At 36.3% G+C, this 21,780-nt stretch overlaps 1 protein-coding gene across 4 annotated transcripts in view; it reads left to right on the top strand.

The window, feature by feature from the left end:
• LOC127452567 (aromatic-L-amino-acid decarboxylase-like) overlaps positions 1-19,240 on the top strand; it is a 34,371-nt gene extending 15,131 nt beyond the window's left edge. For 2 of the 4 annotated variants that reach the window (XM_051718118.1, XM_051718119.1), the window contains 10 exons: positions 458-592; positions 788-931; positions 2,980-3,046; positions 3,295-3,389; positions 4,569-4,636; positions 8,060-8,136; positions 10,013-10,032; positions 14,373-14,471; positions 16,698-16,799; positions 18,610-19,240. In XM_051718118.1, coding sequence (XP_051574078.1) covers positions 458-592; positions 788-931; positions 2,980-3,046; positions 3,295-3,389; positions 4,569-4,636; positions 8,060-8,136; positions 10,013-10,032; positions 14,373-14,471; positions 16,698-16,799; positions 18,610-18,810 — 1,008 coding nt within the window. In that variant the 3' untranslated portion in view covers positions 18,811-19,240. Of the gene's footprint in view, positions 1-457; positions 593-787; positions 932-2,979; positions 3,047-3,294; positions 3,390-4,568; positions 4,637-8,059; positions 8,137-10,012; positions 10,033-11,130; positions 11,338-11,409; positions 11,783-14,372; positions 14,472-16,697; positions 16,800-18,609 lie in introns of those variants that run through there. The other 2 variants (XR_007899287.1, XR_007899286.1) reach the window with 2 other exon arrangements.
• Positions 19,241-21,780: the final 2,540 nt, after the last annotated feature.

The following is a 21,780-nucleotide window of genomic DNA, read 5'->3' as shown; positions in this document are numbered from 1 at the left end:
TGAAGGGAAATCAAAGAGAGTTCATGCTTCACAGTGAGCTGATGTGATTTGTATTGAGGGGCTTCGAGTGGATGTCTTCTCATTCACTTAATGAGAACATACAAAACAAAGCCAGAGAGCTGATGAAAATTCATCAATGCTCCATTTATAATGTCTGAGCAGCTTCAAGTGTATTAATTGAGGCTGTTTTTCTTGATGCAGTATTAGAGATGAGGGAATATATTGAACATGTCAATTGTGAGACCCATTCAATATGCACTGTTTTTGCAATTTTATAAATAGCTGTCTGCTTTGAGATACAGTCTCAGACTCTAAACAATATTTAGTGTACTTGTAGAAATGTTTGAAATTTTATATTAAGGTTTTATTCGTAATGATTCATAATAATAGGCATAAACATATTATATAAAGATTTGCAATGTAAAAGTAAAACATCTAATGTGTTGTTTGTCTTCAGGGCACTGCCAGTGAAGCCACGCTGATAGCTCTTCTTGCTGCTCGTTCCAAAATCATCAAACTGATGCAGACTGGCTATCCTGACCGATCTGAAGCAGACATTATATCCAAACTGGTGGCTTACTCTTCCGACCAGGTGAGAAAACAAGCCCAGATTAGATATTGCCGGGGAAGTACGGTGTAAAAATATTTTGTCAGGTAAATATTATATCTGAAATTAGAGTAGTTGGTCATGAGGGAAATAGTCCATGCTGTTGTTAATTTGAAATGTATATATTTCCTAAGAAATAAAGAAAAATAGTTGATTGTAGTGGCTTTGTTGATATTTCAGGCACACTCATCAGTGGAAAGGGCAGGGTTAATAGGTGCAGTGAGAATGAAGAAAATCCCCACAGACAGTACGTTTTCAGTGCGAGGAGATGCACTGCAGAGGGTTTTGGAGGAAGACAGAGCTGCGGGACTCATACCATTCTATGTATGTGTATCTGATGTCTACATTTCACAGTTCTGCCTCTTTAATAACATATCATCAATTTGATTGAAGTACATAATTACAATTATAAAATAAACCAGTTATTATTGTAACTTTTAATATTACATGATATTATATAAAATACTCTATGGCTATATAGTAATACTAGTATAGCTATATTATTACTGTACTATTACTTGTCTCTAGACAGCATTTCTTTTCAAAGATTAAGCCTTACTTCAAGCCATATATCAAGCACTATATCCCTGTTTGTACACATTTTGTTCTAATGATGGAATATTTTATTTATTGTTTGATTTTCTGACAAAACATAGCTATATATATATATATATATATATATATATATATATATATATATATATATATATATAATAAAAAATTTGGAAATGTTGCAACTCTGTACTACAATGGAAATGGTCCAAAAACTAGTTATCCTTAAAAGTTGTCAATTTCTTCTTGAATTGATATTTCTTTAATAATTGATGAATTTATAAACTTGGCACTCCCACAAACTAAAATTGAGTAACATTTATACAACTGAAGCATTATTATGATGCATTTTTTAATATTGTTTATTATCAATATCATTTTCACTGTCACTGTAGCCTAGCTCATACTCACTGTTGTCATTTGGAAGAACTAACTGTTTACTCTTCTTGCCATTTCCACAAAACATTTCTGTGTTTATTTTTGACTGAAAGGGAGAAATAAAAATCATGTTTGTGTTATATTTGCATAGATGCAATTATTTTATGGTAAACATTTCCAAATAAATAAATGCAATAATATAATAGAAGCCACTATCTATAAAAATTCCCAATTAGAAACTGCATTAGTGCAATCCCATTGTTGTACAGAGTAGCCACAAGGCAACATGATAATGTTAATATTTTCTCAATTTTCTGTAAAACTTTGCTCGATAAAGTTTATAAGTTGACAGCAACATCTTATTAACTCATCAAAGATGCAGCAAAAAAAAAAATAAAAAATAAAAAAATAAATGTAGAAGAAACATATCAAAATGTGTTTAATAGTGCAAATTGTGGAGCACTTCAGTAGGTGTCTGTCCTGTAAGGGTGACCCCAGGAAAATGTTGTCATAGAGACAAAAAATTAAATGCCATGTGGCTTAAAAACAGCATATTGTTAGTTACTTTAAAGACATCCCTTTTATTTCCAACAGTGCATTATGTTTTAGCTATTTCTGTAAGAAAATAAACTGTTGCCATATGGCTACACTGTACCATAGAGGGATATATGAAAATGCAATATCACAGGATGAGTCAAGCAGGATTGCATACACATAGCAATCATTCAGACTGTAAGAGTACAAAAAGAGAAATGAGTACAAATAGGACATTTGTGTCTGCTTTTCCTCTGGTCCTATCCCTGGCGGTCTGCATGACGGCTAATGCTGTAGGGAAAGTCTGTTTTTTTAAATTTCTTAAAAATTACTGCGTAATGACAAACCAACCAAGAACAAATCATTGTGATTAGAACATATTGATTACAATAAATGTTTCACTGAACACTGAAAATTTGCACACATTGAATAGTGTAAATAAGTAAAACATGTTTTAAAGTTAAATGTGAAATCAAAATTGACCCTATTTATTTTCTTAATGCACATTCCTGGTCTTATTGTGAATGATTTATCAGAGCATGTTATTCCACAGAAAAAAGTTTGTGTTCGAAATAATCAAAATCAATTGAAATCTAATAACTTGCTCTTAAACGACTTTCTTTTTCTACTGATGTCTCTGAGGCCATGCGGTCTTGGATTATGTAAAATAATGTAAAATAACAAGCTCGCATTTAGGTCTGGTTCCATACTGATATGTAACGTACACTATTCATGATTCAGTCAATTCTCGATCTGGATAAAATCAAATATGACCTATTTTCTTGTTGAATATCCAGTTTTACTCAGAAACTTGTCAGATAACAGAAGAAAAATGGGTTACGAACAGTAATTCATGTTGACTTTACACAAATGCATAATAATCCTTATGTTCTGTATGTTTCTCTCAGTTTTGTGCAACTTTGGGGACGACTCCGTCCTGTGCATTTGACTGCATCACTGAGCTTGGCCCTATATGTAAGATCAATCACAGTTGTTATTTTCATTTAAGTCTTATTTACAGATATATAAAAAATGCAATTTCTATAATAATTGTGATAAATTACATTAATTATATAAACATATTTACTAAATATATATTTAAATGTAATTATACAACTAACACATATATAATTACACATAATACAATTATTTAAAACAATTCTAAAAATAATGAAATTTTTTACTTTTTAAAATTGGGCTCATTGTCTTTGCGTTCATCTCAGGTAATGCAGAGAATATCTGGATGCACATTGATGCTGCATACGCTGGCAGTGCATTTATCTGCCCAGAGTTCAGACCCCTCCTGAATGGCATTGAGGTAAGATAACACTCAAATCCCACTCAAATTCTCACATTGTGTCTTAAACACACTTCACACAGGCTGCTCTTAAGGCCCCGAGGGGAGTGCATGATAACAGAAGAGTGATCTGTGCTGGACTCAATCTATTGATCTCATTACTGTCAGACCAGCATGTGCAGAGTCATGTGTGTGCGAATGAGAATATTTAAATGTCACAAATAATGTGAGCTGGCATGAGCGATGTCTTGTAGAATGGGTGGGAAATTAGAGATCCTCAATCGTCCTTTGAGTTGTTGTGGTGCCCAGCTGGGTGTCACAGTGATAAGGGTAAAATAATTTCCTGAGGCATAGGGAGACCTTTAGATAAGTTCCTTTTTTCCTTCGCTAAAGAAATATCACTGTTTATTAGCAGCATGAGTTCAAACAATGGTGGAGACTGTGCTCCCCTGTACATTTGATGGTCTTTATTATTGACCTGAATGATAGTGGGCTGCTGTTTCCTGTGTGTTGTTGGTTGCCAGAAAGTGAAAGACAGGCAGAATCCAGCATGGCAACAATCAGAGTATTGTGATATTGTCTGCCTGCTTTATTGCAGCAGATGGAAAGGATATTGAAAAGGGGAGCAAAAAGATTAGACTTTGAGATAGTAAATCTCTTTGAAGGCTCATTGGACAGATGCTGCAGCTGATTGTGAGTTCGATGCATAATATGTTTTTTTGCGCCAGAGTCAACAATAGTTTCACAGACTGTACCAACAGGTCGAGTTATGATAGGTGAGTCACCTTTATTTTAAAGGAAATCCAAGTTCCTTTTTAAATTCCAAAAGCACAATTTTAATATAGTAGTTAAAATTAATTAAATTCTCCTCATTAATCGTAGTCTCTTAATAGTTCTCAAAATATGTAATATAATCTTTATATATAGGGGAGACCAGGGCTGCCTCACAGTGAAGGTGACACAAGTGCTATAGCAGTGGTGATGTTGGTTTCAAACACCTATTTAAAAACTGACTTAAGGCAGATTTTAACTGAAAGTTTGAATGAAAGTGAAACTGAAAGTGAAGAAACTGAGAAACATTCACTTGAGTAATATAGCCCAGATTTCCCCAAAATATATTAAACATTTAATTTCTGTATCATTTTCTTATTTTTATTTATTTCTTCTTATTATTATTATTAAAACGTGCATTCCTTTCAGTTTGCAGACTCTTTCAACTTCAATCCACATAAATGGCTCCTGGTTAACTTTGATTGTTCTACAATGTGGTGAGTGTTGTTTATTTATTGATAGACATTATCAATAAAAATGATTTTTAAATGATCTTATGACCCTACACAGAACCTCTCTGCTGTGTCCAAGCACGTTTTGGATGGGCTCTGTTTTCTGTCAGAGCCAGACAAAGGGATATGGTTCTTTATATAGAAAATAAATGACAGGCACATCTCTCTCTCTCTCTCTCTCTCTCTCTCTCTCTCTCTCTCTCTCTCTCTCTCTCTCTCTCTCTCTCTCTCTCTCTCTCTATATATATACAGTATATATATGATATAGCCATAACAGCTGCCTGAGTCACTCACAGCTTTTAATATAAAACAATTGCTTTGCGGGACTCCCAATTCTTTTAATGACAGCATCCTCAAGCTAGAATAGACTCCACAAGTTTGGGAAATCTGAGATAGCATGAGAAAAGGATATTACATGGCCAATGTCACAAATTTGCTTGCTTGATTAGTGACCTAGAAATAGTACAGAATTTTTTTAACACTTCAATTCATAATTTTTTTTTCCTTTTTTTCCAAATTCTAAAACTTTCCGTTTATATCCAGGTTTAAATTTGAATTTGAAGCTCAAACTTTTGAACCCCACTGTATATATAAGTAATATGTCTTTCTCTGTCTTACAGTATATATACTGTATATATCTCGATTTGCCCATATACAGTTGTGCTGAAAAGTTTGCATACCCTGGCAGAAATTGTGAAAGTTTGGCATTGATTTTGAAAATATGACTGATCATGCAAAAAACTTTTAAGTCTTTTATTTAAGGATAGTGATCATATGAAGCCATTTATTATCACATAGTTGTTTGGCTCCTTTTTAAATCATAATGATAACAGAAATCACCCAAATGGCCCTGATCAAAAGTTTACATACCCTTGAATGTTTGGCTTTGTTACAGACACACAAGGTGACACACACTGGTTTAAATGGCAATTAAAAGGTTAATTTTCCACACCTGTGGCTTTTTAAATTGCAATTAGTGTCTGTGTATAAATAGTCAGTGAGTTTGTTAGCTCTCACGTGGATGCACTGAGCAGGCTAGATACTGAGCCATGGGGAGCAGAAAAGAACTGTCAAAAGACCTGCGTAACAAGGTAACGGAACTTTATAAAGATGGAAAAGGATATAAAAAGATCTCCAAAGCCTTGAAAATGCCAGTCAGTACTGTTCAATCACTTATTAAGAAGTGGAAAATTCGGGGATCTCTTGATACCAAGCCAAGGTCAGGTAGACCAAGAATGATTTCAGCCACAACTGCCAGAAGAATTGTTTGGGATACAAAGAAAAACCCACAGGTAACCTCAGGAGAAATACAGGCTGCTCTGGAAAAAGATGGTGTGGTTGTTTCAAGGAGCACAATACAATGATACTTGAACAAAAATTAGCTGCATGGTCGAGTTGCCAGAAAGAAGCCTTTACTGCGCCAATGCCACAAAAAAGCCCAGTTACAATATGCCCGACAACACCTTGACACGCCTCACAGCTTCTGGCACACTGTAATTTGGAGTGACGTGACCAAAATAGAGCTTTATGGTCACAACCATAAGCGCTATGTTTGGAGAGGGTCAACAAGGCCTCTAGTGAAAAGAATACCATCCCCACTGTGAAGCATGGTGGTGGCTCACTGATGTTTTGGGGGGGTGTGAGCTCTAAAGGCACGGGGAATCTTGAGAAAATTGATGGCAAGATGAATGCAGCATGTTATCAGAAAATACTGGCAAACAGTTTGCATTCTTCTGCATGAAAGCTGCACATGGGACACCCTTGGACTTTCCAGCACGACAATGACCCTAAGCACAAGGCCAAGTTGACCCTCCAGTGGTTACAGCAGAAAAAGGTGAAGGTTCTGGAGTGGCCATCACAGTCTCCTGACCTTAACATCACTGAGCCACTCTGGGGAGATCTCAAACGTGCGGTTCATGCAAAACGACCAAAGACTTTGCATGACCTGGAGGCATTTTGCCAAGACGAATGGGCAGCTATACCACCTGCAGGAATTTGGGGCCTCATAGACAACTATTACAAAAGACTGCATGTTGTCATTGACGATAAAGGGGGCAATACACAGTATTAAGAACTAAGGGTATGCAGACTTTTGAACAGGGATCATTTCATTTTTTTCTTTGTTGCCATGTTTTGTTTTATGATTGTGCCATTCTGTTATAACCTACAGTTGAATATGAATCCCATAAGAAATAAAAGAAATGTGTTTTGCCTGCTCACTCATGTTTTCTTTAAAAATGGTACATATATTACCAATTCTCCAAGGGTATGCAAACTTTTGAGCACAACTGTACTATACTTTATTGAATAAGATGTGATTTCACTAAATATTTCAAGTATCTCTACTCTCTGATATGCCAATATGCTCTAGTTAGGTGTCACAGAATTGGTAATAATGGTTACACTGCCCATCTCTGAGATGATATCAGTCCTTCCATGTTACTTCACTTCCTCATTTTGTGCCAAGTGAAGCATTGTGTCATTTTAATGTTTTTTTTTTTAAAAGATAAATTATGTCTGTCGGCCAAATGGATGAGCAATTTACGTGCTTGTAAACCACTCCAGAACAAATATCATAGGTGTTTAGGGGAACAACACTTGATTCAGACACACACATACTAGGGCGTCGAAAGTGGGGGAAAAAGGGTGACTGAAATTGCGCGTATACCGCGTCTGTGCTGCTTCTCTGTTTGTTCCTCACCCGTTTGACAAGCTCAGGCACACGTATGTGTACACGCCTCCCACGAGCACAATATATGCGCAATTTGCATTTAATTGGTTTTCTAGGAGTGATGCCAAAAGCCAACTGGCTGTGAGGAAAAGTGGAGAGAAGCAGTCATCTGAGTGTGGTGATTTTTCAAGTTGTGACGCGCACAATGTCCAAACAAAATTCGGGATACTAGAAAAGAAAAGAAAGGGAGGAGATGAAGAAGAAAAAATAAAAAACAAAGTGAGGGGAAACAACTCCTAACAAATTTCTTTCCAAAGAGAGCAGGTGAGAACAAAATTGTTCCAGGCGACCTAATATGCTGTTATGTTGTGTAAATAGATGCTGCGTGGTAGTCTGCATTTTGCTACATGTTGGTGTGGCTATCCTTATGAGGACTCTCCATAGACATAATGATTTTTATTCTATATGAACAATAGATTCTATCCCCTAACCTTAACCCTACTCTTAAACATAACCCTCACAAAAACATTGTTTAGTATGATTTTTAAGCAATTTGAATTATGGGGACACTAGAGATGTCCTAGTAAACTACATTTATAGCATAATATCCTTGTAATTACCAGTTTGTAACCTAAAAAAAATGTCCTCATAAATAACCCAAACCCGCCCGCACACACACACACACACACACACACACACACCAAATGTGTAAGTCTGTGAATGTCTCTACTGTGCAGGGTGAAGAGAAGATCAGATATTGTTGGAGCATTTAAGATGGAACCACTTTACCTGAAGCATGATCACCAAGAGTCAGGTAACCAATCAGCACCATACAGCACAGCTAATACTCCATAATAATTCCCCTGTAGGTTTTTCTAAAGATCTATTATCTTACATACAATAATAACACAAACGATTGAGAGACAAATAGGTGTAAATAGGATTATTCTCATTATGACATTCTGTTCTGACAAATAATCTACGCCACACAAAGAGCTCGATCAGATTATTCACATTAGTGCTCTGCTGTGTGCTGTAAGTCTCTCTGTGTGCCAGTAAACAACAGCTTTTTGAACCCCTACTGACCCCAAGCAGAATTAATAGCAACAAGTTTTCAATTTGAAAACTATAAGTGACATACATTAGTTATGTTTATCTATATACAGTATGTTATTTATATATATATATATATATATATATATATATATATGTATATGTTATGTTTATACAGTGGCCCAGAAAGTATGTTGGACACTTTAACCACACTTAAACATGTATGAAAGTCAATGCATTAAACAACAAAATATCAAAGTGACATTTATTTCACAGTAAAGAAACTCATTTTAAAGTAAAATGACTTGGTAACACTTTACAATAAGATTCCATTTGTTAACAACATTACTTAACATGAACTACAATGAACAATACTTTCACAGCATTTATAATGTTAATTTCAACATATACATTTACATTTTTACAATCAGAAATGTAAAGTTAAAAATGTATTGTTTGTTCATGATATCTAATGCATTACTAATGTTAACGAATGGAACCTTATCGTAAAGTGTTAACTATTTAGAAAGAAGGTTTTAAATTATCAAACAATATTTATACTAATTAAATTAAGGCAAATGTCATTTGGACACTTCCTACAATGAAATTTAGTGAAACATTTCTATAGTTAATGTGATAACTATTAACAAGATGTTAGATCTCTAACAAGATAATTAAACACTCACCATCTGTTTGAACTTGAGGGGAGCTGACGTCTTACATCCACTAAATGGTTAAAAGTAATTGCAAAATTATTAGAAATGTGAAGTTAGCTCTGAAAAAACAAACAAACAAAAAAATGACACAGTAACAATTTGTTTGCAGATGCCACATCAGAAAATTCCACTCTACATTTACATTTATGCATTTGGCAGACACTTTTATCCAAAGCAACTTACAGTGCCTTTATTACAGGGACAATCCCCCCAGAGCAACCTGGAGTTAAGTGCCTTGCGCAAGGACACAATGGTGGTGGCTGTGGTGATTGAACTAACAACCTTCTGCTTACCAGTTCAGTGCTTTAGTCCACTACACCACCACCACTAAGATAATTCTTTTCCATTATCTGTCATCTGGACCCTCCACTAGTTCTGTTAGTTTCCTCAAAGCTGTCAACCAATGAGCTGCCCGTTGCATGTTGGCCATATAAATGTAGCTAAACAAAGGCATTTCCTCTGGTGATGTATCTGTGGGCATTGTGCAGCTGTACAGACGATTGTAATTGTGCTGACAACAAGACAAAATTGCAGCCCTGTCTCTTAGCCCACAGACACACATATACGCACACACACTTTAAAGCCATTTCCATCATGAACAACTTCCTGATTAAATTACCAACAGGCTTGACCAGATGGAGGAAAAAGTCCTATGTTAGTCTTGAACAGTTTATTGCTTATCATCTAAAGAATCGTGTGTCCTTTTCTATTCAAATGTGCCCATGGCATTATTTACACCTGAGCTTACTGAGCTGCCTTGTTGATTCACCCATAAAAGCACACAGCAAATGCTGGTAAAGCTTCAGCTGCTGATTATCATAAAAAGTATTCTGCCTTACATGATTTAGTGCTTCATAACATCACTACTTATGTTTTATATATATGATGACTAAATATTGATTTACTTCTCTGTATTTACAGGCAATGTTACAGACTATAGAGTAAGTATACTGCTTGAAAAAATGTGTATGTGTATACGAGACATAATATTATAGTCATTAGTTTAGTTTGCTTATTCTCTCTAAACCTATAAAATGTGGTAGCAGTGTCAAATTAATAGTTTTTATTACAATAAGTGGTAGTACTTGCTACCATTTTATGAGCAATTTTTATTTTTAAAGGGATATTTTTTGTCAAACGTTTAAATTGAATTCATAACAGTAATTTAAAATATAAGATTTATGTAAGTTTATTAAGTATGGCTGTTAATTATAAAATCAAATAAACATCAAATACAAAAGTAGCTGTAAACAATGCACAACATATCTTAACACAATACCCACAGTGCTAGAATACACTGAATACACTTTTGATTTTCTCTCCAATTTTGGAATGCCCAATTCCCAATGCGCTCTAAGTCCTCATGGTGGCGTAGTGACTCACCTCAAGCTGGGTGGCGGAGGACAAATCTCAGTTGCCTCCACGTCTGAGACCGTCAATCCGTGCATCTTATCACGTGGCTTGTTAAGCGTGTTACCGCGGAGACGTAGCGCGTGTAGAGGCCCACGCTATTCTCCGTGGCATCCACGCACGACTTACCATGTGCCCCACCAAGAGCGAAAACCACATATTATAGTGACCACGATGAGGTTATCCCATGTGACTCTACCCTTTATGGCAACTGGGCAAATTTGGTTGCTTAGGAGACCTGGCTGGAGTCACTCAGCATGCCCTGGATTTGAACTCACGACTCCAGGGGTGGTAGTCGGCGTCAATACTCACTGAGCTACCCAGGCCCCCCATGCTAGAATACATTTAAAATATTTGGTCTTTTAAATAATGAGCCCTTTTCACAGACTGTGATGCGAGTTTCTGCCTTGTTTAGCAGCGTAAATCTAAATGTGAAATGTCCAGCTGTCTTAACTTTAATAGAATGTTATTTAAATGAAAATGTGAATCTTTACAAATTAAATTTTGCTAACTTTTTCAGCTTCCCTCAGAAATATACAGTATATACATTATATATTATATATATAGCTCTGGGAAAAATTAAGAGACCACTGCAAAATGATCAGTTTCTCTGGACTTACTATTCATAGGTATATGTACTGACAGTACATCACAGATCCTCCACCTGGTTGTCTAATGGTTAGACGGAGACCTGGAGAGGCCTTCAAGCCACAGTGTCTCGCACACCCACTCTGAAATTTGGTGGAGGATCGGTGATGATCTGGGGGATCTTCAGCAAGGCTGGAATCAGGCAGATTGGTCTTTGTGAAGGACACATGAATCAAGCCACCTACAAGGTAATTCTGGAAGAAAACTTGCTTCCTTCTGCTCAGATGGAGTTCCCCAACTCTGAGGATTGTTTTTTCCAGCAGGACAACGCTCCATGCCACACAGCCAGGTCAAACAAGGTGTGGATGGAGGACCACCGGATCAAGACCCCGTCATGGCCAGCCCAATCTCTAGACCTGAACCCATTGAAAACCTCTGGAATGTGATCAAGAGGAAGATGGATGGCCACAAGCCATCAAACGAAGCCGAGCTGCTTGAATTTTTGTGCCAGGAGTGGCAGAAAGTCACCCAACAGCAATGTGAAAGACTGGTAGAAAGCATGCCAAGACGCATGAAAGCCATGATTGAAAATAAATGTTATTCCACCAAATATTGATTTCTGAACTCTTCTTAAGTTAAAAAATTAGTATAGTGTTGTTTAAAATTGAATTTGAACTTGTTTTCATTGCATTATTCGAGGTCTGTAAACACTGCATATTTTTTTTGTTATTTTGACCAGTTGTCATTTTCTGTAAATAAATGCTCTAAATGACAATATTTTTATTTGGAATTTGGGAGAAATTTTGTCAGTACTTTATAGAATAAAACAAAAATTTTCATTTTACTCAAACACTATAAATAGTAAATCCAGAGAAACTGATAATTTTGCAGTGGTCTCTTAATTTTTTCCAGAGCTGTATATACAGGTGCATCTCAATAAATTAGAATGTCGTGGAAAAGTTCATTTATTTCAGTAATTCAACTCAAATTGTGAAACTCGTGTATTAAATAAATTCAATGCACACAGACTGAAGTAGTTTAAGTCTTTGGTTCTTTTAATTGTGATAATTTTAGCTCACATTTAACAAAAACCCCACCAATTCACTATCTCAAAAAATTAGAATACATCATAAGACCAATAAAAAAAACATTTTTAGTGAATTGTTGGCCTTCTGGAAAGTATGTTCATTTACTGTATATGTACTCAATACTTGGTAGGGGCTCCTTTTGCTTTAATTACTGCCTCAATTTGGCGTGGCATGGAGGTGATCAGTTTGTGGCACTGCTGAGGTGGTATGGAAGCCCAGATTTCTTTGACAGTGGCCTTCAGCTCATCTGCATTTTTTGGTCTCTTGTTTCTCATTTTCCTCTTGACAATACCCCATAGATTCTCTATGGGGTTCAGGTCTGGTGAGTTTGCTGGCCAGTCAAGCACACCAACACCATGGTCATTTAACCAACTTTTGATGCTTTTGGCAGTGTGGGCAGGTGCCAAATCCTGCTGGAAAATGAAATCAGCATCTTTAAAAAGCTGGTCAGCAGAAGGAAGCATGAAGTGCTCCAAAATTTCTTGGTAAACGGGTGCAGTGACTTTGGTTTTCAAAAAACACAATGGACCTACCCCAGCAGATGACATTGCACCCCAAATCATCACAGACTGTGGAAACTTAACACTGGACTTCAAGCAACTTGGGCTATGAGCTTCTCCACCCTTCCTCCAGACTCTAGGACCTTGGTTTCCAAATGAAATACAAAACTTGCTCTCATCTGAAAGGAGGACTTTGGAACACTGGGCAACAGTCCAGTTCTTCTTCTCCTTAGCCCAGGTAAGACGCCTCTGACGTTGTCTGTGGTTCAGGAGTGGCTTAACAAGAGGAATACGACAACTGTTCACCCAAATTCTTGAATCGATTTTGCTTGACAATCATAAGGCTGCAGTTCTCTCGGTTGGTTGTGCATCTTTTTCTTCCACACTTTTTCCTTCCACTCAACTTTCTGTTAACATGCTTGGATACAGCACTCTGTGAACAGCCAGCTTCTTTGGCAATGAATGTTTGTGGCTTACCCTCCTTGTGAAGGGTGTCAATGATTGTCTTCTGGACAACTGTCAGATCAGCAGTCTTCCCCATGATTGTGTAGCCTAGTGAACCAAACTGAGAGACCATTTTGAAGGCTCAGGAAACCTTTGCAGGTGTTTTGAGTTGATTAGCTGATTGGCATGTCACCATATTCTAATTTTTTGAGATAGTGAATTGGTGGGTTTTTGTTAAATGTGAGCCAAAATCATCACAATAAAAAGAACCAAAGACTTAAACTACTTCAGTCTGTGTGCATTGAATTTATTTAATACACGAGTTTCACAATTTGAGTTGAATTACTGAAATAAATGAACTTTTCCACGACATTCTAATTTATTGAGATGCACCTGTATATATATACACTGTATATACTGCATATAAGGAAATCTATTTTAAAGGGGGTATATGGGCAGTGTTGCCTTAAGAATGTTTTCCCCAACACTGTGAGAACTTTTTATCTAATAGTAATAATACCAAAATGATGTTCAGTTAACAGTACTGGAAAAATGTTTGTTCCTGAGCTTTATATGATGTTAGCACAAAGTTGTTGGAACATTTTTTTTTAGGTGCGATAGGGTTTCTAATACAGCTGCTATTTTTTGTGGTCTCCCATTAACCTTGCTATATAGGATACTTTTGCATTAAAAACCCGGATATGTGAAAGGGGTCCATTGGCACTAAACCCACAGCTAGATAAGTCTAGAATAAGACTGAATATATCAAGTGTTAGCTAACACATAAAAAAGAGGAATTCAATGCATGATTTTTTTATGGCCCCACATTTTAAATATCTGTGTCATTTTTCTTTTTCTTTTTTTTTTTTTACTTTTGCTGGAATGTAATCATAGACATTTAATTTCTGACTGTCTTTATGAATTGCTCATATAGAAGTTCTGTTCTGATAATGCATCATATTACCTGTTATATTTCTGTAATTGAGTAGTTTCATGGTCTTTGTGAGTACTCCGTAAAGATGCCAGTGAATTGTCATTTAATCTGTTTTCAAAAGTTCTTTCTATAGGAATAAATGGATATTTGAATCTGTATAGTTGGCAGTATTACACATATGCATTTTCCATTGAAGAAAGAGAGGACATGAGTACTAGAATGTGTATGTGCACTGGTGTGTGTCTGTGATTCATGTGTACCTCATGTATTAATGCTTGCATAGTTCACATGTCATGTCTCATCTCATCTCCCTTCAGCACTGGCAGATCCCGTTGGGTCGCAGGTTCCGCTCTCTGAAAATGTGGTTTGTGTTCCGCATGTACGGACTCAAAGGTCTGCAAGCCTACATCCGCAAGGTAAGTCCCTTTAAGCCAAGTTGTCAATGAGTTTAGCCATGCCAATCACATCTTATTTGGCTCCACAGCCAATTGAGTTTGATGCAAACCAGTCAGTCATTTAGTATGCGCTCTTTCTGTAAGTCATCGTCATTTAGATGATGTTCGGTGCATGCACTACAAGCAATTTGATCCAGAGTCTATATGTGTTAAGTTAAAGGAGAAGTGTGCAATTTTTTCAATGTTAAAATACTTTCTCTAATCTCAGCTTAATATGCAGAGGCAACCATAAGTAAGCCATGAGTAGGTTAATTCCCTGTGTATCTGTTTGTTTGAGCATCAGCCGGACCCAGCAAGTTTGCCTGAACCAATGGCATGAGTTTGGGGCGGGACTATCATTATTAGTCTTTATTTTTGCAAATTTCCATGTGCTAGTGGCACAGATATTACCTTACATTTAAAAAATTCAGTGTGAGCAAGACATGTTCTGTACTTGGTGCACTTTAAAGCAGGGGTTCCCAAGGTTTTTATTTATTTATTTATTTTTACATTTAACAAACCTATTACATTGCTTTACAGCAACTTGTAAACATTTGATTTTAAATGTATGTTTATTAAGAATTTGTGAACTCAGAGGTAATTCATTGTGTTTTATAGTGATAATTCAGATAGAATCACCCTTAAAGGTCACATGTTTCCAACCTGCTTCTCATTTCTGTGTTCTTAGTTTCTCAAAGACTTTTTTTCAGGTTTAGTGGTCATTTCGTGGTCAGCTTTGAAGTGTTGGCCAGTAGCTATTACGAATAACTGTCTGAGAATGAGGAAATTGTGAAATTACTGATAAATGTAATGTATGACAATCTCTTCTATGATAAGTACATGATTAGTTACTGCTTTGGCATTCTGAACAACAGTTTTAATTTTTAAAGACTGCCCCTGCTGGTGTGAAATGTGTACATGTTTAAAGAGATAGTTCACCCCAAAATGAAAATTCTCTCATCATTTACTCACCATCTCAGATGTGTATGACTTTCATTCTTCTGCAGAACAAAAACGAAGATTTTTGAAAGAACATTTCAGCTCTGTTGGTCTTTACAATGCAAGTGAATGGAGACCAGACCTTTGAAGCTCCAAAAAGGACATAAAGGCAGCATAAAAGTAATCCATATGACTTCAGTGGTTATATCCATATCTTCAGAAGCTATACAATAGTTGTGGGTGAGAAACAGATCACTATTTAAGTCTTTTTTTACTATAAATCTGCACTTTCACTTTTACCTCCACATTCAGCCACCTAGTGGTTGGGGCTCGTCAAAGGTGGAGATTTGTAGTAAAAAAGCACTTAAATATAGATCTGTTTCGCACCCACACCTATTGTATCATATCGCTTCAGAAGATGTGGATTTAACCTCTGGGGTCTTATGAATTACTTTTATGCTGCCTTTATGTCCCTTTTGTACCTTCTGAGTTCTGGTCACCATTTATTTGCATTGTAAGGATCAACAGAGCTGAAATATTCGTCTTAAAAATTTTTGTTGGGATGGCATGCATGCATTTTCATTTTTGGGTGAACTACGCCTTTAAAGGAGTTCACCCACAAATAGAAATGCTTTCATTATTTAGTCAACTTCATGGCATTCCAAACCTGTATGCTGTTGTTGTTGTTTTTTCCCCAGTGGAACATAAAAGAAGAATTTTTGAAGAACATTTACCATAAAATGAGTTCATAGTGATATTTTCTGTCAACTTCAAATGTACTAAACAGCACCATAAAAGCACTATAAAAGTTGTCTATACAACTTGTCTTCAGAGGCCATACGATTTATTTAAGTAATGAACAGAGCAAAATTTAAGTCATTATTCACTAATATTCCTCCTATCTGCCATAGCCAATAAAATAAAAAATGGTGGTGTAAGGGGTGTCGCATCAGGTGTGAAGACAATGTACGGTCATGAGACAAAAGAACTAGTGATTTTTGAAAAAAGTATTTTACTGTTCGCATAAATCATTTCTGTTTTAAAATTAATCGTTGTTCATCATACTGATTATTATGAATGACTAGCATTCAGCTCGAACAAAACTTGCATTGGTTGTCTCTGATCTAATGGGTCAGTAGCAGGATTTAGGATATATTTCAAATTTCAAAATAATTTTCATGTACCTCGTGTACACATTGTCGTGTCACATTTTTACACAGATTAGCTGTATGTGTCACATATCTAAAATATATTGTTCATCTCTTTCAGCATGTAGGACTGGCCAAAGAGTTTGAGTCTTTGGTAAGAGCTGATCAGCACTTTGAGATCTGTGCTGATGTTGTGCTGGGCCTCGTCTGCTTTAGACTCAAGGTCAGATGAAAACACTCTCTCCACAGAAACAAAATCACTTCCAGTGGTTATAATAGACTCTGGAAGGTGGTTAACCTTGGGAAATTGCTATGTGACTTATTTTAGTTACTGAAGATATTGCTAATTGCAACAGCAATGTATAAATACCCTGTGTATACAGTATGCATTTGATTGCGCATGAATTGAATAATACTCAAATTAAAATACGCAGTAAACAGCACTCAAAATACAATATTGAGTAAACTTCAACCAGAGCTAAATTTAAAAATCTAAACTTCAGCTAAAAGTTTCATTGTGTAACGAAGCTTAGCAATGACAGGCAGACGAAGACGATGAAGTGAAGAACCCAAGTGGAGTATATTCCAGAATGTGAAACCTGGACATGGACATGGACATGGACATGGACATGGACATGGACATGGACATGGACATGGACATGGACATGGACATGGACACAACGTTACACCAACACAATACCTGACAAAAGCAATGGCACACATGAGGGCTTAAATACATGGACATGGGTAACATGACAACCAATCAACAGACAGAACTGTAAACAAGATAACAAGACTAATAAAACTAATAAACTTTAACCAATGAAAAGACAAGACTGCTAACAAGAACTCAAACAATGAACCAATGAAAACAAGACACATGAACGGGGGAAACACATAACAAGATCACATGAGGGAACAGGAAATCACATGACATGAACCAGGAACAGGAACTAAACTTTCAAAATAAAAGACATGAACACAAAACATGAACAAAAATACATTTAAACGTGACACATTGTCCCTACCATATTAAAATATATTAAATATATATTAAATATAATGTAAAATTTAAATGTGAATAGCTTTTCAATGTAAGCATCATAAAAAAAGTATGTAAATACCTACTTTTTTTACTTAATTTTTGCTAACTTATTTTAACCTGACTTAACAATAGAGGCGCTAAAATAATAGTGACATTTATTCTCTTTCACATTAATCACAAATAAAAGGGCAGATTATCAGTTCATAAACACTAACTTTTTGCCCTGTTCCCCACACAATGCTACTGTATTTTATGGCATTAAAACAGTTTAACTATAGTGCATGACTTGTAAGATGATACATTTTAGCATTTGCATTGCATAACCAACTACATTTACAAGCTTGTTCAAGAGCAAGTAGCTCAACTAAAAGAGTGTTGCACTAGCAAAGCAAAAGACCAAGGTACATGTCCTGAAGTGACCTCGAGTCGACACATAAGCCAAAAGTGTTGTAGAAGCACCACAAAATAATGTGGTTGCTTTAGGAATTGTGTTTTTCATCTTACATTTTATTTTTATGACCCTATTATCATAAAGATTTAGGTTTAGGGAAAGGAGGTAGGGACATACCATTAACCTTAAAAACCTCTTCTGTTTTTTTGTTTTTTGTTTTTATGAGATCAGGCTTGTAAATACTTAAAATGCAACACTATTCCAATATTCCAATAAACAATATGTAACAGGGTCTCACCAAGCAGTCATTGGCCTGAAAAAGGTTAAAGAAAATTGCTATAATCAATGGTAAACAAGTTTGACCAAGAGGTTTTGGTGAATAAACTTAATTTTATATACAGTGAATAAAAATTAATTTCGATTTTCTATTATTCTAAAATAAATGTAGCTTTTTATTTATTATTTTGCAGGTTGATTTACTTAAATCAGTGAATATATAGTCATATTAAATTGTAATGCAGTTCTAAATATGTTGAATTTGACAGTCATACACCTTAATCGCAATGTCCTTACTGAGCTGTGTATTAAACTCTACAGGGCTCTAATGAATTAAACGAAACTCTGTTGAAGAGGATCAACAGTTCACGTAAGATTCATCTGGTACCGTGCCAGCTGGCAGGCAAGTTCGTGCTGCGGTTTGCAGTGTGTGCACGTACTACTGAGCCACGGCATGTTCAGGAGGCATGGTGCCACATCAGTCACCTGGCATCAGAACTGCTTCAGGAACTGCCTCACTGACCACTGGGCATCACGTTAATGAGTCCAGTGAGCAATCTGTATCACACCTGTTAACCACACAGTCTTATTTTCACACTACTGCTGCGATTTTTCTGCTATTTATTGTCAATGTGTGTATATATGCATGTCACAAAGGTGTGTCTTTATGAACTTGATCATTTGTGTCACCTTTCTGTGAGCAGTGCAGAGAAAGATTTCAGACTACTTTACTAGTGCAATGGCCTTAATTTGTCAGCTGTCAACATACTGTAACATACAGTAAATAAAAAATTTACTGAATGCACCTTTATACTTACTAGTGATGTAGATGGTCAACCAATTAACTACCATTAACAACTTGTTTGACTGATGTTATTGGTAAAAAAAAATTATTTGTTGTGTTTATTAAATATGTTTTTTGTTTGACAATAAACAACAAATGAGATTTTAATTGATAGGTTTATTATCTATGGTCAGTAACATACAGTATGTACATGTGAGGGTGCTATGGGTGTAAACCACTGAAAATATAAAATGTAGAGCTAAAAGGAGAGTAGTCACACATAGCCAGACCTTTGACTAAAACAGCAAAGGTCTGGACAATATAGCAGCTTAAATTGGCCAAGAACCACCCACAAATAAAAAAGTCTAACTGACATGTAAAACCATCAGTCACAGTCGGTTTTGTCATTACGTACCATTTGTGGGTGGGTTATCAGAGATATTTCATACCATAATAAAAGTGCGAGTGCGAGTGCTCATCTGTGTTCCACGACTGCTTGCGGGACTAGCAGTGCAGCTGGTGGAGTTTCTGGTGCCCCCCATGGTGTTGGTCCCCTATGCAGACTGAGTAATATGTGTACAGGGAGTGGTGGCACTGAGAAGGTTTATTTTTATAGGTGAAAATATTAATTTGTGCTTTAATAAATGTACAGAATTCAGGTTATTTGAGAAGAGTGGGATTGAGCCTCCACCTGTACGTCCCTTTTGTTTTATTTGGGATGGACAGTGACATTACAAGGGGAGAATGGTCACTCAATAAACGAGGAAGATATTCAGCATCTAGTACTTTATATAAGAGTTGGGTGGATAATAAAAAATTATCTATGCGAGTATGTGTATCATGTGGGTGTGAATAAAATTAATCATCTCTATCCTCTTGTAATGAGTGCTGGCTGCTGGCAATGATGATGACGACGATGTGAAGATGAAGAACCCAAGTGCAGTTTATTTACAAAGTGAGAACCAATAACCCTGACTACAAAACAAAACATGGACTAGACTTGACTTTGGCTTGGCTTGGCTTGGCTTGGCTTGGCTTGGCTTGGCTTGGCTTGGCTACAAAGTTACATTCAATACTTGAAACACTAGACAATGCAAACATGAGGGCTTAAATACAAGACATGGGGGAACATAAACCAATGAACAAACAGAACTCTAACAAGATAGTTAAACAATAAACCAATGAAAACATGACACATGAACATGGAGGGAAAACATGAAATCACATGACAAGGGAACAGGAACTAAACTTTTCAAAATAAAAGACATGAATCAACAAAATACACATGACACCTGTGGTTGGCGTTGCCTCCAAACATCAGGTAAATTTAAATCTTTCATGAAATTAATAGTAAGTTTAGCTGATTTACAAAGAGAAGATGGTTTAGTTGAAGATCTGTCCAGCATTTCAAGAAAAATGTTTTGCATAAACAAATGATCATCAAGATTTGGCACATAAATATTCAGTATAGTCCACTGTTCAGAGCACATATGCCCTTGTACTAAAACATTTCTTCCCATGGGGTCAAATACAGTTTTGTAAACACTAAATGGGATGTTTTTACTAACCAAATATAGCAGTTTCCCTTGCTTTGGAATTAAACGACGATGCAAAAACCTGATCCACCCACTCTCTTTTTAGTTTCTTATGCTCGGAATCCGTTAAATGCATTTCATGCAAATAAACAATTTCAGCTCGTAACTTTTTAAGACATTTATAAACTCTCTTCTTATTAACTGGGTTATGTAGGCCTTTTACATTAAATGTTGCAAACTTCAGAGGTTTTATCATATGTAGACTACTCTGCCTGCTTAAAAAAATTATGGTCCTCCCCTTCCCTGTGTAACCCTGACCAGATCGATTTTTCATTGGCGGAACAACATGAATCCATGTATCTCTCAAGACAAAAAATTTAAACATGACAAAAAGACATGTATATAAACCCGATTCCCCCTGATTGCTGGTCCAGAATGCCACTGACAATCAAACAAATGAACTCTGTAGAGAAATGCAACTGCTCATTCTTCATCTTCCAAATAAACAATAAACACCAAACAATGAGCTTCTCATATCATTAATAACAATCGCTGTTTAGTGTAATAAGCAATGATCTGAGTAAATTGATTCCCAATATTTCCACAGTTCTAGATTAAATTCCCTGGCAATTACTCGGTATCTAATAACAGATAGCACAAAATTGGGAATTAAAAGGGTGCCTAAAGAAGAAAAAAAAAAAAGGCTGCATTTAGAACAGTCTTGGAATGAAATTCCACCGTCCAACATAATTTGGCTAGTATTAGATGGGCGTGTTTCAAACCTTGTCCTGTTCATCCAGAGCGCCTCTCTGGGGGTGTCAAAAAAAGCGGCCTTTTCCGTTCCCAGTCTGGATCTTCAAGCGAGCAGGATAGACAAGATAGCAGGTGATTTTCCTCTCCTTCATCGCCTTCAGTGCTGGAATCATCTGTTTATGATGTTTTGATAGCTCCAGCACCCATATCAGGAAAGATACTAATTTTCTTCCCCTCAACAATAATTTCCTCCTCCTCTTTAGTGAGCTGCAGTACTTTTTCCCAGTCTTGGAGCAATTGGATGGAGACGGATATCGGGGGTTTATCTGATGTCGGCACTCAGTTCGGAGTACGGTGAGCACACTCAATGACCATCGGTTCGTGAAAGTGATAAGCGCCCAAGAAACTGGATAGACATTT

Source organism: Myxocyprinus asiaticus, chromosome 15 (genome assembly GCF_019703515.2).
Source record: "Myxocyprinus asiaticus isolate MX2 ecotype Aquarium Trade chromosome 15, UBuf_Myxa_2, whole genome shotgun sequence".
Classification (NCBI taxonomy): Eukaryota; Metazoa; Chordata; class Actinopteri; order Cypriniformes; family Catostomidae; genus Myxocyprinus; species Myxocyprinus asiaticus.
The sequence above is the reverse complement of the archived record's forward strand: the minus strand, read 5'-3'. Positions and strand labels throughout refer to the sequence as shown.